This window comes from Homalodisca vitripennis, chromosome 2 (assembly GCF_021130785.1).
Source record: "Homalodisca vitripennis isolate AUS2020 chromosome 2, UT_GWSS_2.1, whole genome shotgun sequence".
Taxonomy (NCBI): domain Eukaryota; kingdom Metazoa; phylum Arthropoda; class Insecta; order Hemiptera; family Cicadellidae; genus Homalodisca; species Homalodisca vitripennis.
In genome coordinates, this window is record NC_060208.1 from 6,356,589 (window position 1) to 6,372,798 (window position 16,210).

Sequence of the window (16,210 nt, forward strand, 5' to 3'; positions counted from 1 at the left end):
CATGTCGTGCAGAGGTGGTCAAGTGGTTGGATGTCATCAAGTGCTTGGATGTCATCAAGTTTGGATGTCATCAAGTGTTTGGATGTCATCCATAAACATGACTTCAACAAATAAACAAATGGCTAAGAATTTGTGTCAGACTCATTAAAAAGATCTATCAGATTGAAATAAGGATTAGTGATAGTTTTAGCATGTCAATTTGAACTCTCTTCTAAGTGCCATGTGTTTTGTAAGATGTCAATATAAAGTTATTTTTAATAGATGGGAAAGAGTCATAAAGAGTTGGCAGCAGTTTTGTGTATTGAAATTATTTTCATTTAGTAGCGTCTTTTGGAAGAACTATAATAATTTTCAATAATTTGATTACAGTTCCTTGTCAGACATTCATTTTAATTGTCCTCATCAACCCATTTAAAAAATTGGAATCGTTCCTCGAAATCTTGTGATGGTTTGCCGCTGTTTCAGTAGAATAACTACTTCATGCGTGTAACAAAATAAAGTCCAAACAATGTTTTCCAGCTAGGAATGAAGGGGTGGGGGTTGGGGATTGTAAACACAAATGAAAAGCCCTTTCTGCATCCTAAGAAAGGTACAGAAGCTGTTTTGGATGTGTCCAAGAAGCTTCACTTTGTAGAAAAGGGCAAAACTATTAAAGGTGCAATTTATATGTTGTTATTGGGCTGATTCCAAAGGGAAAAGTTGTAAGAAAATAGTCCCTCATTTGAAAAACACTGGATTATTCCCACAGAATTAAAAGAAGCAGGGTTCTACCTGTATCCATAGCTCCTGCCTCCTACTCTCCAGATATTGCTTCACTTTTAATACCATTTCCAGCAGTGTGAGAATAAATAGATGGCCAGAAAAAGAGTTTGTTCAACTAAAAGTTAAATTATGAGAAGAAACGCTTATCGTGCAAAATTTTGAAAAATTCCATTGTTTGGAAGAAAGTAACTAACAATAGTTGAAAATATTTTAGAATCGTCATGTTATAACTTGACTGATTCATGTCCAGTTGTAAATTATTACATAGTAAGGAGGCTGTCTCAGAAGTGTTAAATCTTGTTGAAAAATATATACAAAATAACACCTATATGTAGATATTTGGATTTGTAGCTGTGATGAATTAGTGAGTAGTGTTTTTAGGTTAAGTAACGTGTGGTCAATTAAAAGTATAAAGGAAATCAATTTTATTTTTCATTTGTTTACTTTTCTGTATTGTTTTATAGAATTTCCATCATGTTGTATGTTAATTAAGTAGGCTACGTACTTGCCAACATAGGTGTTAAGTACTTTTGTGAGTGTGTTGAAATAGCTTGATCGCTAACTGCCGTCATTTCATAAAATCATATACACAATATTTTACATTTTGGTACACATTAAGTGTGGGTTATTCAGAAGGTGAAGTCCTTTAAAAATCTATCCCAATATATTTACAACTATTTAATACTGTAAACACACACATGAAAAAGCAATTCTTTGGATATTTTACTACTTTGATAACCATTTAAGTGTAAGGATGTATCAAACTATTGTCTAGGCGTTTCAATACATAGTGAATAAATTTTGTCACCTGTGCGCTTATCCATCCATCAGCTTACAGATTAAATAACAATTGAGGAAACAAATGTGGAGCGGCTAGAAAACAAATAGAAAAGTTTCTTATTGTTCGTGAACACTAGAAATCAAATAAAAATATCTAAAGTAGAAGACTTTGGATATTTTCTAACCTTTTCATTGATTTTTTAACAAATCATTAAACCACAGGTGACTAGCCACTTTGCTTTTAGTCATGAGCTTGTATCCTTTCTGAAACGAATGTACGGTTTTCTCACTACTACACAACCACTCATAATGTTTCACCATTCAGAACACAGTTCACATTAAATGTCCTTCCTTGGTTGGCATTTTTGGCCAAAAGAAGCCAAATAACAGTACAGTTTTGAAAGTCACCTGAGAATTTGATGGTCATTTTTCTGGTTATTTTGTTTGAAGTATACAAAGTAATGCAACGACCTTGAGAGTGTCACTACTCATTTAACAACTAAATGGTGAAACAGCTTACTTTCCAAAACAACCCTCATAGTTAAAAGTAAACTATGAGGGTTTACTTTTAACCCTCAAAAAAAAAACTATGTTTTTTTTACTTTTTTTTTACCCTCATAGTTAAACTCGTATGAATTTAAATGGTATTAATTTTTGTATTGAATTCTAATATAAATCTTAAATCACTAGCATACACATTAATTAATGTATAATTTAAAATTATTGTATTAGTTATGGCTCTATAAATAAGATACGTAACTGTATTTTAATTATACAATAGTTCACTACACTAGCTTTTATGTTATGTCCATCTTTTAAAAGCTGCATTATCTTCTGATTATCCAATTAGGTATCTGACATAAGGTAAATGAACCTTTTATATAATGTTCATGGTGCTGGCTAAAAGAATCCATCTGTTAATTAGTTACGATTCATAAATACAATATTTTGTATTGCAAAATATAAACTGTGTTGTTTAAGAGATAAAATTGGTATGGTTTAAAAAACTATGATGAAATTTGTATTTTAATATACGGCCCATTTTGTATATATTTAGATACTTATATGATGCTTATTTAAAAATTAGAACGATTAATTCTAATTTTTATTATTAGTATTTTTATGTCAAAACTATAACATTATTTGTTGTTTTTGTTTACTATTAAACATATCTATTTCATCAGTGTTTAATATTTTTTGGCCCTTTTATAGACACTAGATACTAGAGTGAGTTTGGTTGGTCAATCTATTGATATGACTTTATAAAACATGTGTTTTATAAAGTCATATTTAAAATGTGTATTGTGCATAAGTTAAAGTACATTACTGAGGAAAGAAAAATAAGCTGGAAAACAAATTTATTGAAGAAACTCAAATAGTAGGGAAGTTTGATTTATAACATGAACCATGAAAGGCCAGTGAAATCAAATAAAAATTATAACTGACACATTATTTTAGGCAAATATTATAAATAGCAAAAAATGTTATTTATTGCAGAATTTTGTAAAGGTAACATCTAGTCATCTATTAGTAGCAAATTTGAGGCAATAATACATTTGAGTAAATATTTTAGATGTGTGAATGAATTATGAGCGAAGTAGGTGAGAGAGTGTTATGTTCATGACTAGATAACATTATATTGTAGAAAGTCTTTTAATTTTAGAATCTGAACCATGAGAATATTGGTGGTATTGGCTAATTGTTGCCCCAAATACAAAATGGGGTAACTACCAAAATATGTTTTGTTAAAAAGAGCCAAGAAAAATCTGCTTTATTTAAATTAATGTTTTCTGTAACATCTATAATATTATAAATTAAAAAATTGTCTTTTCTTTCCTTAAACAATCTGCATTTCTTAAATCTTTTTATTTTTTAGTGTTTAACTCTGTCGGACTATAGAAAAAAACAATAATATTTTTGTTTAAAGTCAGTTACGCTTAAAACTAAAAAAAATTGGTTAAAAATCATTTAAGCAGAATTGGAGATAAGACAAATTAAAAAAAAAAAAAATGTTCTTTCATAATCTGTGCCTTAATTTTTGGAGTAACAAGATATTAATTTTGAAAGTAAAGTCTATGTAAAAAGTTTTTTTTTTGTAAAATTCTTACTTATTTACTGTCTTAAACTTATTTTGTAAGAGTAAAAAGGTTGTTCATGTTGGAAAAAGTAGAACCTGAAAGTAGCCTATGGAAATCTAAAATAAAGTTTGTAATGAAATATATTATTTAAATACGAGAAGATAAAAGTTAAACTCAGATTAACAATAAACAGCTGTTAATATAAATAAATCAAATTTTTTATGTTATCACAAAATGTTACTGCTTTTATCTCAAAACAAAATTATTTTGCAATTCTTTATAGTATGTTAAATAATACCAATAATTGGTAAATTCCACAGACGAAAGTATTGGAGTCGATCCTTCATAGAAGGAAATTAAATGCTTCACTTTTCTGCATAAATCTCCTGTTTGCCAAATTCAATGAAAATTTTGAAAAATATTTGTTTGTTTATTTTTCTTGACGTTTATGATCTTTTATCCAATTTTTTCATTCAACTGTAGCTTTTTGAGGGAACTGATTACTATAGGTTGCATCTCCTTCATATTTACCACAATTAATAGGACTGAAGAAAAGTCGAAGAATAATATGTTTAACAGTAATATACACTAATTTGTTATCATGTGTCAGTTGGTGTACTGGTTGCTGAAGTCAAAAGTAGATATTGTTACAAGTATTGTTGGGGTTCAGTTATACCACTTTGTGGTAAGGATAGAAGAAAACTTTCCATGACATATCTCAATATGTGAATTTTGCAAACACATCCATTTTCGAATTCCAGTCATCCCTGTGCCACCCAGAGATACATGGACTCTACGTGATGTAAGAGATTGGTGCAGGCCCGAATGGGAGTAAAAGACTGATTCTGCTACCTAAGCAAGAATCATAATCCATTTATATTTCATCTGGAAATTATCTTTTTCAATGCAAGATAATTATCTTTTATAATTAGTTACAATAATAATAATTTGTATATGTTTCATTTTTTTTTTTGTGAAAATATTTTAGTATATAAGTAAGTGATATGTTCTCTAAAGCACATTTCAGTTGTTTAAATGTCAATGTATCATCACATTTTGATAATCAGATTCAGGAAGAGGTACATAAACTTACCATGAATTTGCAGCATTATCAAATTAAACATGTAAATGCATTTTGCCAGACTAAGAAGTGTATAAGCTGTAACAAGTATTGATACATTGTTTTTGATCTTTGTAGACCATGCAACAAATTGTTTCTCATTCAAAATTTTGGACAGGCCTCTAGATTTTTTCTGTCTCTTAAATTAAATCAATCTATTGGTATGCTTTGACATGTTGACATAAGCTAATATAAGTATATTCAAAGCCTGTGAGTAGGTCTCTCAAATTTAACGTAAAATTTAACTCGAATTCTAATTTGCTTTAAAGATAAATTCATACAGTTTTACAAAGAATTATAACAAAAATACAATACTGGAAATGTCTTGTTATAAAAACACATGTGTACCTCAATGAAGGTTTAATTGTATTTCATTACAAGGATTTGACTACAGTGTGCATGTATAGTTAGAAGACTGGTGCTTTTTAAGCAACAATTTAAGTATGAAAATTGTGAAGCCTTTATAAAAAGTAAGTATAATTAAAAATAGCTAAAACTCTGAACCAGTATTTTTACCTCAAAGTGTGTTATCAGCTTAGTTTTCACTAATATTCAAGCACTTACTGTAACGGAAGGCCAATGTATCTGTAACTCAAAGAAACATTCTGTCAGTAAACATAACCGTACTTTCATGTGCTATCAGCCACATGTCGTGTGCAGGAACAAGACGTACTAAGACAGCACCAGGTCTGGACTGTGTGCCTGATACAACTGACGCTAACTGAACTGTTCAACTACATAACTTAGTTTATAGTAACTTATCTCTAGGAACCTCAGAGTGAATTATGGTTGGTTTAATGATCCTGCAATCGAAAACTGAAAAACAACAAATTACTGAATTCGTTTGAAACACTTTAAGCAATAACGGGATCCAGAAATGCTGGACAAAGTCAATGAAGAATCAATAAAAATAGTGTGCATCTTGGACAGTATTGCTGTGGATCGGTGTGTCGAAACAAAATAGTATTTACATTATGGACACATCTCGTATTTTTGAATCCAGCATTAGTCAATGGATGTCTTTGACTGCAACGAAAGCATGTTGCAGGTGATTCTAACGTGTTCCCAAAGCACCCCCGCAACCAACAGGAATGGGAGGTGTTCCAGTGGAAACGGGAGGAGGTACTGAGGAGAAAACGGGAGGCGGAGAAGCGGAGGCAGGAAAGAATTCGGCAAAATCCAGAGTGGCTGGCGGAGGAGAAAATGAAGAAAAGACTACGGTATTTGAAGATAAAAGAGAGAGCTACAATGTTAAAGTTTTAGTTTGGTTTTGTTTGGATATGATTTTGGTAAGGTGCTACCAACAATGAGATTTCTTGTGTAAGCTTTGTAATATATGTACAAATAAACGTTTTCTGTTATCCAAAAGTTCAGTGAAGTAGTTCTCTTTAGTACATATGTAAATTATAGTATGTTTATTTAAGTTGTATGAAGTGATTTACAGGCTTACTTAAGTTGTTTTTAAGATTTCCATTTCAAAGATTAGCAAAACACATATTAAACAACTTAAAAATAACACCAATTTGTGTTATATTCCAAATAAAATACATTGCTTTGTAATGTACATGAGAGAAGCATGTACCTTACATTTAACTAACTCATGTACCTTAAATTTATACATTGTGTAAACAATTTTAAACGTTTTCAAAATAAATGACCATATCTTAAAATAATAATTTTGTTACGAGATGATATATTTGACTGTGTAAAACTTGTATCTTAACAGTATTAAAATGTATTTTTATGTTTTTATTTTCTGGGGGCATGCATTTTAGAACTAGGTAAATATATAATTGTAAAAACTTATACTGTTATTAGTCCTCAGTGGTAGGTTATAAATATATTAGGCTGGGTATTAACTCCTCTTGGAAATCTGTACTTATTTAAAATTAAAATTCATATCTTAGAAAATAAACGTAAGTAGTTAATTTTCAGATGCATGCTAGTATAACCAAGTAATCCTGTAGCCTGGTACTTTTATTACATTTAAAAAATGTTGGTTTAGAAGTTGTCATTTGTTTTGTGCATTTCAGGCGCCATGAAGCTTGAGGAGTTGTATTGGAGTTATTTCCCCAACAGTAGTGGCGGTGGGCAGAAGACTTTATCTTTCCGTTGTGAATGTGGGAAAACATATCCGCGCTACACATCTCTGTGGAACCATAAACGCTATCGTTGTGGCAAGTTGCCGCAGTTCTCCTGTGGCTTCTGTGACCATCGGACCTGGCACAAGTGCAATCTCAAGACTCACATGGCGGCGAAACACGCTGACAAGATGGAGTCTGCAGATACCAACAAGACTGACATTGCGGTGCAGCGGATGGACGCTTTCAAGGCCAAACTGAACTCGATCATGTCGTCACAGAACTCATTCAGCACTCCACCACCGTCACAGTGTCAGACCTCACAAGCCTCTCTTCCACTGAGTTCCTCCTTGCCATCGAATATTCCCCCACTTCCGCCTGGATTGACGATTTCATTTCCTTCCTTGCAACCCTCACCTTCCTCTCTGCCCAGTTTTCCTAACCTGTCCACTCTCCAAAATCCTTCCTCTCAGGAAAACTTGACAAGTGCCCTCCCTTTCTGTGAGGTTGTGGAAAATTCCAGTACACAGAGTACAAGTGAAGCTTTCTCTCCACTAATTTAAGCACTTTATTTGCCTTGTACATCATTAAGACTGGTAACAATTCTGAAATTTGTCTTTGAAATTAGTTGCAATTGTGCAAACCCCAACATTTTGTTATAAAAAATTAATGCTGTATTATTTTATAAAGTTATTAATAGCAAATCAACACCTCTTTTATAGGCTATGTTTATTGTTTGTTAAGTATTTTATGTTTTTTTAAACACTTCAAGCTACTATTCACTTACAGTGTTGTATCGGTTAAAGTATACTAGGGGGAATACAGTCCCATTTGGTGTATACAGTCAGGGTACGTAATGATAACGTTGAAATACAAATATTCCATGTGTAAAAGACTTCTCATACCACATATTCCTATAATATATTAAATACCTTTTGCGTATTTCTTAAATTTAATTATTTATTTATTAATAATAACTATGAAGAGTAAATTCCTCTAATTTCAATAAGTAACCTTTCATCAAATTATGTAAGTGAAAAACATAATACACTGTTTGGTAAAAATAATAATTTATCTCATTGATTTTCATTGGTTTCATCATGGTCCACCTTACATGTTAATTTTCTTCTAATGTTGAGTTCAGCTCCTTAATTCTGGATTCCACGTCTATCTGAAGAGATCCAATCAAATTCAGTGAAGAAGCTCAAAACAATTCTTTGTATAATTTTGACATCAGAGACTACAAAATCAAGTGTGATCTAGATGAAAAGGTGATCTCATTGTGTCACAGTGGAAAAATTGAGTACATTATGACGTTTAGCTATGATCCTAGAGCACGGCAGAGCAACCAAGTTTTCTATAAAAAGAATAGTCACCTTCTTTGCTTCTTTGTCACCCTTTATTTTGAACCTCTTTAGATGGACGTTCCCAAATTCCAGAAGTCTATGACATCAGATTTCAGACGCTGCACTGCGTGGAAGATGAATTTTCAACTTAAGTGCATAATAGAACTGGAGCTGAACTCTACATTCGCCACCAAAGTTATGTTATGTGTTAATTTTAACATGGCATCTAAAATGTATTTAACATTTTACAATACGGTTTGGTCGGTGCAGTTGTCAATTTTAGCAAACAATAAAGCTAAATGAACAAAATATCTTCTTGATATAGAAAACTTGTAGTGTGTGGCCTTGTGCAGTTGAATCATTTTTATGTAGTCTATATATGATTTGTAGAGGCTTTGTAGACTAAAACTGGAATATATTCACAAATAAAATACTTTTGAGATAAAATAAAGTAATAGACAATAATAAGGTGATTCATTAAACGGCCTGTAACAAGAGTTTTATCAATAACTCAAATAGGGAGCTAGATGTAGTGAAATGACCTTGAGATTTAAAGCACAAGAACATTGTTAAACTTCAAGTACTTTTAGCCCTTATGTTTGGTAGTAGCAATATGGAGAGGATATCTCATTTCAAAGGTATGATTAATACACGTCCAAACTCTGTTTAGTTTTTCTTGTAAGCTGTATACTTTTTTAATATTTATTTGACGAAGAGCAAAAGATATTGAGATTTCTTTTCTGAATAACCAATAATAATATTGAAACAATTTTTAAAAGTTTGTATTTGTATTACCTATGCCTTAAATATGACAAACCTCCATAGTTCTTCGATTAAAAATTAAGTTGTAAACCTGTTTGAAGTGTAACACTGTCTTACAAGGCTGAACTCAAGATAACCACCACCAGTGATGTGTTTGTAATATAATTACAGTATTGTAGCAGTTATGGTAGCCTTAACGTATTTAAAGTATTAATTTTTAAATTGACTTATGTGTATAAAGATTTTCTATAAAATGTAAGATGTGTATAAAAAAGTTAGTCAAAATAAAAATATGAAATATTACACCTTCGTTCCTGTTGTGGACTACTTGGGTTCATATTGTTTTAAATTTTGAAATTTACTGTGACCCTTATTATTATGATCGAGTTAAGTATTATTTAGTTTTATATCAGATAAATGCAGTGTGTTCTTATAATAATATTTAACACTTTAAGAATTTTTATATATTTTGTATTTATATAGTTTTATATATTTGATTTAGTAATTTTCATGTTGTTTTTTATAATTAAAACATTTTATAACAAAACATTAATCTTATTATTGTATATTTTTACTCATTTATTGCTTCTGCTATCCTGGATATTAAGTTAGTAGTATCCGTATTTTTCTCTGATAAAAATAAAGTAGGAATATTTTTTATCTTGTGAAGTTATTTTCTTATAAACTGAAAAAAATCCTTATATTATCTCTTTTATTCAATTGCTAACAATAACCATAATACCCTGTGATAAGTTATAGATAGATGATATACTGAACTTTAAAAATAATCTGTGCGATTTTAAAATTTTTGTTAAGAAGCTTTATGGTTGCAGCTTTTCATGAAAGCAGTCTAATTTAGTGTTCCCATTTATACAAATTTTGGGAGTATTTAGATGGAGCTAGTTCTCCCATATATTATTGCCAATTTTGCAATGATCTTTGTCAAGAAAGTTGTTATCTGAAGCAAGATCAGTTCAAATACTAAACTCTCAATCCCTAAGATTTCAAATGATCTTTTTAGCAGTTATTGGAACATGGGTTGAATAGCAATATTTAAATTTGTAGAGCTTAGAGCAGTTTATTTCCTTTAAAATGTTGAATTACAATATTAAACCTTATATCTTTGTTTGCTAACATTAGAAGAAAGGAGCCTTTTACAATTTAATTTTTTCCTTCGTTTTATACTAGTTTTAATGATACAGCAATAAATTCATGACCAAGTGAGTAGCAGTGGTGATGACAAATTTGAGATCCAAATCTAAATTCCAATATCTATTCCAAACAATTTGTTTTTAATCACGTTCATTCATGAAACAAATTCTCAAATATTTCTTTATTTTTCACTTTACTAACTAATAGAAGACTTAAAATAGTTTATAAGGGTAAGTGCTAAAAATTACAAACTAGATTTTTATCTGTTTTTTAAGGTAAAGCCCTAGATATACCCTATATAATGGGCTAAGTGCTAAATTCATGCATTGGAAATAGTAAAAAATTGCAGTAGGTTGCACAGGGCTATGTGGTGTTACCCACTTAACCTATACAATGGGCTAAGTGCCATTGCTAAGATCCAGATTCAGTTATAAATATCAACTTAATGTTTGGCATGTGGCTCATTAAATGTGGTTATGACACAGCACATATCCAAATATCAGTATAAAAACTCGATTATTTGACACTTAACTTGTTATATTTGAAGCTTTCTGTTATTATTGCTCGTAATGAACTTGGTCTTCCTTTTAAACATTGTTAATTGACAAATGACAATGCCCAATGTCATGTGTTTGTATGTGTGTTGTCTACTTATGTCTTGTGTTGGTTCATCACAGAGGTTTTCGTCTGTCTCATGGTGATGGATAGAGACAGGTTACAAATGCTAGCTGATCTATAGGTGTTGTAGGGGACGGCACGATCTACACATGTGACTGTGGGAAGTCTTATGGTCGACCAACATCCCTGCACAACCACAAGGTCTACCGGTGCGGGAAGCAACCACAGTTCAACTGTCCCTATTGTTCCCACCGGACCTGGCACAAGGGTAACCTGAAGACTCATGTGAGGATCAAGCATCCTGAGAAACCTGTTGACACATTCCTCACAGAAATGAGAATGTAGAACATGGTTTATTGAAAAGGTTTATTCGAATATGGTAAAGTTATTGAAATCATTTTGTGCATTTCATAATAAATAAATATTGATAGATTTCTTTACTTGTTGGCTGTAGTATTGAAAACCATGTATTAAAAGAAAATTAGAACAATAAATAAAATTAAAATCATAAATATATTTGTGTACGTTTCTATTCACAGTTAGTATATTGAAGTTCGAAAAACTTCTAAAATAAAAATGTCCATTCAATTATCAAACAAGAAATAATACATTTAGACTCAATGAAAACAAAATTAGTCCAAAATGATTACCAACAAGAACCATACAAAATATCTGGAGTATGTAAAGCTACCTGTAGTGACTGTGACAGTTATTGTATTACAGAAACTGGCACATTTGAGTATTTTAATAAAAGATTTAAAGAACATATACAAGCATTGACATAAGTAACATCAAATTTCACTTAACAATTATTAGAAACTGACCATAATTATATAAGTATTGAATAGAACACAGACATTCTAGATATTGAGAGAAATGGAGAAAATTAAATACAAAGGATTTAATTTTCATTTAAATTTTAGCAAAGATCCTCAACACATTCTAAATATAAATAAAATGCCAAAACATGTCTTTACAACGTAAACATTTTTACCAAAGGTTTTAGTTTCCTTTTTATAATAACCATATATCATAATTTATATAGCAAAATGAGCTTGAGTTCAATGGTATTTAAATGTCTCAATACTACTAATTTGGTACAGGGAATTTTAATGTTTTGTTTGCAAATATTATTTCTAATAGAGTTCTGTTAAAAATCAACAGAAGTAAGTATTACTATAAAAAATAACCTAAATAGCCTGAATTCTCAGTTGAAATTAATAAATACCTATTCCTAAATTCCTATCATACTTTGTACCACTTCAAAGAACTTTAATTTTTATTATATTTAATCTGGATGCAATGATATGTCTAACAAGTGGATTATGTAATCTACAGATGACATTATCCTTTTTTTCATTTATTTATAAACTGAAAGAAACTCTTTTCTTCTTAAAATAAGAGCAACCAGTTAATGGAGTTTTTGTGCTGACCATACACTTTGTGATATATGTCAGGAGTGATCAGGAGTTTCCTTTTCTTTCAGGCCAGTACAAGAAGACAGATGAGAGTTTCAAATGCGACAAGTGCGGTAAAGTGTATACCGTGTACAGCTCGTTTTGGAGCCACCGCAAGTATTACTGCGGCAAGGAGCCGTCTTTCCGCTGCCCGTTCTGTGGATACTGCACTTGGCAAAAGAGCAACTTCAGAGTCCACTTGAAGATGAAACACCCTGATCAGGAATATTCTATGAAATTTTGACATTTTCGAACCAGTTCTTAATAATCTGTCATTTCAGTTTGCTTCTAGTCTCATATGGTAATGTACAGTATCAAGAATACATTAAAAAAAATTAAAACACTGTTTCCTTTGTCACATCAGTCATTTGAGAGATCAATTTCTAATAAAGATATTTAAAACATTATTGTGTATAGTCGAAAGGAAAGTTTTAAAGCCTCTTTTATTAAACCTTAGAGCATGAAATTATATTAACTCTTCAATGCTGTAGTTATATCACAAGAATTTTTTCATGGTTTGGTATTATGATAGTTTGAACGGTTCTTTAATCTTAAAAAATTCTATTATTATGGTCATGATTTTAATAATAATTCCTTTTTAAAACATATGATAACTAACACAAATTGGTGTGTTTGTTATAATAAAGACAAAAAATGCAAAGTCGGTGTTTTGAATCTGGTACACTTATACAAGAATACAATGATTCTGTCAACTTCAACCCAAGTCTATTACCACTTATGAAGGTGGCTCTCCTGCCCAGCTTTACCACAGAGAATCAGTGACTTGTGCAAATGTATACCATTCCAAAAAAATCCGTAAAGTAGGTCTGGGAATCCATTGAGCATGACTCCAAGACGAACTCCTGTGTCCGAGAGTAGCTCCTTTGACCAAGCAGATATCATGACTTGGATGTGCAGACAGCTCACTTACGATTTTGCTATACCCTAATTCTCAATAAATCATCTGTTCAACCACCACTGGAGATATGTTTGGATGATGTGAAGCGTCTGTCGAACCATCTTTAACCTCAGAAAAGATCAAACCCAGTAAACTCACAGGTCCACTGTTAACAGAAGGACCTGAAGGCCAGACCTAGGAACTTCCATTGGCATACCATAAGCCAATGGCCATATGTTGACTGGGCCAAGTTATTAATTTCAGTGAGGAACCGGGTTCAGATTGTATTTGGTTGATGCATTCATAGTAACTTATTTTATATCAACTTTGATTATTCAATTATTGTGCTAGGTTTTATGACTCAATTCAGATAAGCGTTTGGATTGTAAATACACGTGATATGTGCATTTAATATTTTAGTGAAACATTAGAATTTTAATGTAAAAACATATTTTTTGAACAGAACTCCTCTTTAAATATTAAATACATTTTGTATTTGGAATTAAATTTGTAATAGCCTGTATCACTTTATAGAACGTTTCATAATACTATTGAAGCCAATTGTTTATGTGAAACTGGTAAGTTTGATTGTAATAAGAAAGTAAGTATTTATCCACTAGTATGATCCAACTTTTAGGTCCGTTTATAATTAATTGTTATGATTCTCTCACAGTTCTGATGGTCCGAGAGCCGAGAGAGAGAGTCAATTGGCACTGTACAAACACACAATCTGGTGTTTCTTGCAATCAACAGAGGAATTTTTGACAAGAGAGAAATCGATCGTCAACCATGCTAATTTTAGTAGAGGTCGAAAAATACAGAGGTATCAAAGGGGTTAAAAATATGAAACGTAATTTTTTACTCAGATTAGATTTTTCTTAGGTTTATACATTTAAAACTAACTATTAGACATGCAGAGTCTTTAAGTGGCAATTTTCAGTCTCTTTATCAAGTTTTGTGACAGTGATAGAACTATTGTTTATTTGTCTGACAGTTAGTTTTTAGTGTATCATACCAGGAGAAATATAATCTGAAAAAATATCGTTATGTATTTTAACCCTTCTGATACCCTCTCATTTTGACCTACATCAAAAGTAGTACAGGCTGACAATAAATTTTTTCTTGAGAAAAATTCCTCTATCGATATATACAGTATCAAGTAATGGTAATTTAACCCTTGTAAACTTATAGGATTATTTTTCAGTGTTAAATTGGAAGAGTACACAGCCATCCAACCATCACAAGACATTCAAGAACAGGAAGTTGTTCCAAGTAGTATAAATATGCCACTATTAATTTTATTGGATTAGTGAGCAATACATTATTAATTCTATTTGAGTTTCGAGGGAGTCAAGCGCAAATTTTCTGCCATGAAAGAAAAGTTTTGTTCTTGAGGCGAGGGCAGTAATATTTTAAGGAAAACATAAAGTTGTACCCTCAAGATATACATTCCGTAGCTGCAATTTCAATAACTTTAATTTAAAATACACTTTATTTAACAATCCAGATGGCAGTCATTTTACTTTTAGTGGGCAAGCTGTTTCTCAGTATTGTGTAGGAATATAAATATAATGCAATGTACGTCAAAGTTGAAATCGTTACAAACCGTAAATATAGAGAAGATCACGATTAAACCAAAAATGATTTAACTGATTAAGTATAATTGATTTGTTGAATTTCCATATTTTTGATATTATTACATTCGCAGACCTTGGTTTTGATACTGTTTTATGACTATTGTCCAGAATAAATGTCTTTTGTAGTGTATGAATATATGTTTACGTCGCTACATTGTTAAACGATTATCTAAAACCTCACTCAAATTGTCAGCTTACTTAAATTGAGTATAGATAATTTAGTAAGCTTGATTACTTCATCTCCTAAGCTGAGCTAATACCCGAAGACCTTCACGAATTCTATCAAGTGTCGCTCTTACAGATGGCCAGGCTGCGGCCTCTAAGGTTCCAGGCGCCTACAAATGTGACTGTGGGAAGACGTACTCGCTGTATAACTCGCTATGGAACCACAAGCGCTACTACTGCGGCAAGCAACCCTCCTACAGTTGCCCCTACTGCCCTCACCGCACCTGGCATAAGAGTAACTTCAGGGTCCACCTCAACCTGAAACATCCTAATCAGCAAACGGTTGTCTTGTAGTGAGCTGCAAAAACCAGTTTGTCACTTACCATTTAGTATTTAAAAGCCTTTTGGAGCTATTTATTCTTCAAAAGGAATCATGCAATTTTTTTGGAAAGCTGTAATATTTTGTAAAGTTTTAGCTATAAGTATAAAGTGGTTTTCTACAAATAAGCGAGTGACAGCTAAACCATACCTGATACAAAACTTAAATATTGCTTAGAAACTTAATTCATTTCAAGCCAATATTTATTTAATATTCTACGCGTATTTTTATAATATTTCGTATTATTAAAAAATAGAAGAACAGTGGAAACTAGTAGTATTAAATCACAAAAAAATCAAATTTAAATTAACTTTCAATAATGATTTAAAAAACTGTAAAAATTAACTTTTGTTATATTTTGATCCATTGCAAGCCAATTATACAGAACATTTTTCTTTTTTTTTGCCAATTTTGTATGTATCTTTACAAAATTATACTCCTTACTCGTCCCAAAACCTAGTAGTGATTTTACCTTAATTAACAATATTTTGAACCAATAATAATTTGATTGGTCTTCCTACAGTACAAACTCAACTAATGTTACTGGAGAAAGGGTCCTTTTAATAGTGGTTCTCATTACTAGTAGCAAAGTTGGTTCTTTTTCCGTGCGCAATCATGATTTACAAACTGGACAAAGTTGAGTTCAGATTTATGATCAAACACCAACAGACACTTTTACTCCGAATGATAAACAAAGTTTTCATAATACGGAAGACAAAATTAAAACTGTTATGTTTTATTTGATTTGAAAATTATTTAATTTCAAGTTTCTTTATTGAAATTGTGTACCAGTTGATGATATAGGTGGCTGTTATAAGGTGTGAAAATCACTTCATGGGTCAATTTAAGTATCAAAAGTAGCTGTTATTTTTGTAATATTTAAAGAAATATTACTCACATTGGGGTGATTTATTTTAAATAGCCTGCAACTGAATATGTATTATGAAACAAGAACAATAAAACTGTTTCTCCAAG

General features: G+C 31.3%; 2 protein-coding genes across 6 annotated transcripts in view; both read left to right on the forward strand.

The window, feature by feature from the left end:
- Positions 1 to 16,210, forward strand: part of LOC124356157 (longitudinals lacking protein, isoforms F/I/K/T-like) — a 288,925-nt gene that overhangs the window by 117,134 nt on the left and 155,581 nt on the right. The window lies entirely within an intron of this gene.
- On the forward strand, positions 5,475 to 8,301 carry LOC124356159 (homeotic protein spalt-major-like). Its single transcript, XM_046807322.1, has 2 exons — positions 5,475 to 6,029; positions 6,774 to 8,301. Exon 2 carries the CDS (start codon positions 6,779 to 6,781, stop codon positions 7,382 to 7,384), a length of 606 nt encoding a protein of 201 aa, XP_046663278.1. The 5' UTR covers positions 5,475 to 6,029; positions 6,774 to 6,778; the 3' UTR covers positions 7,385 to 8,301.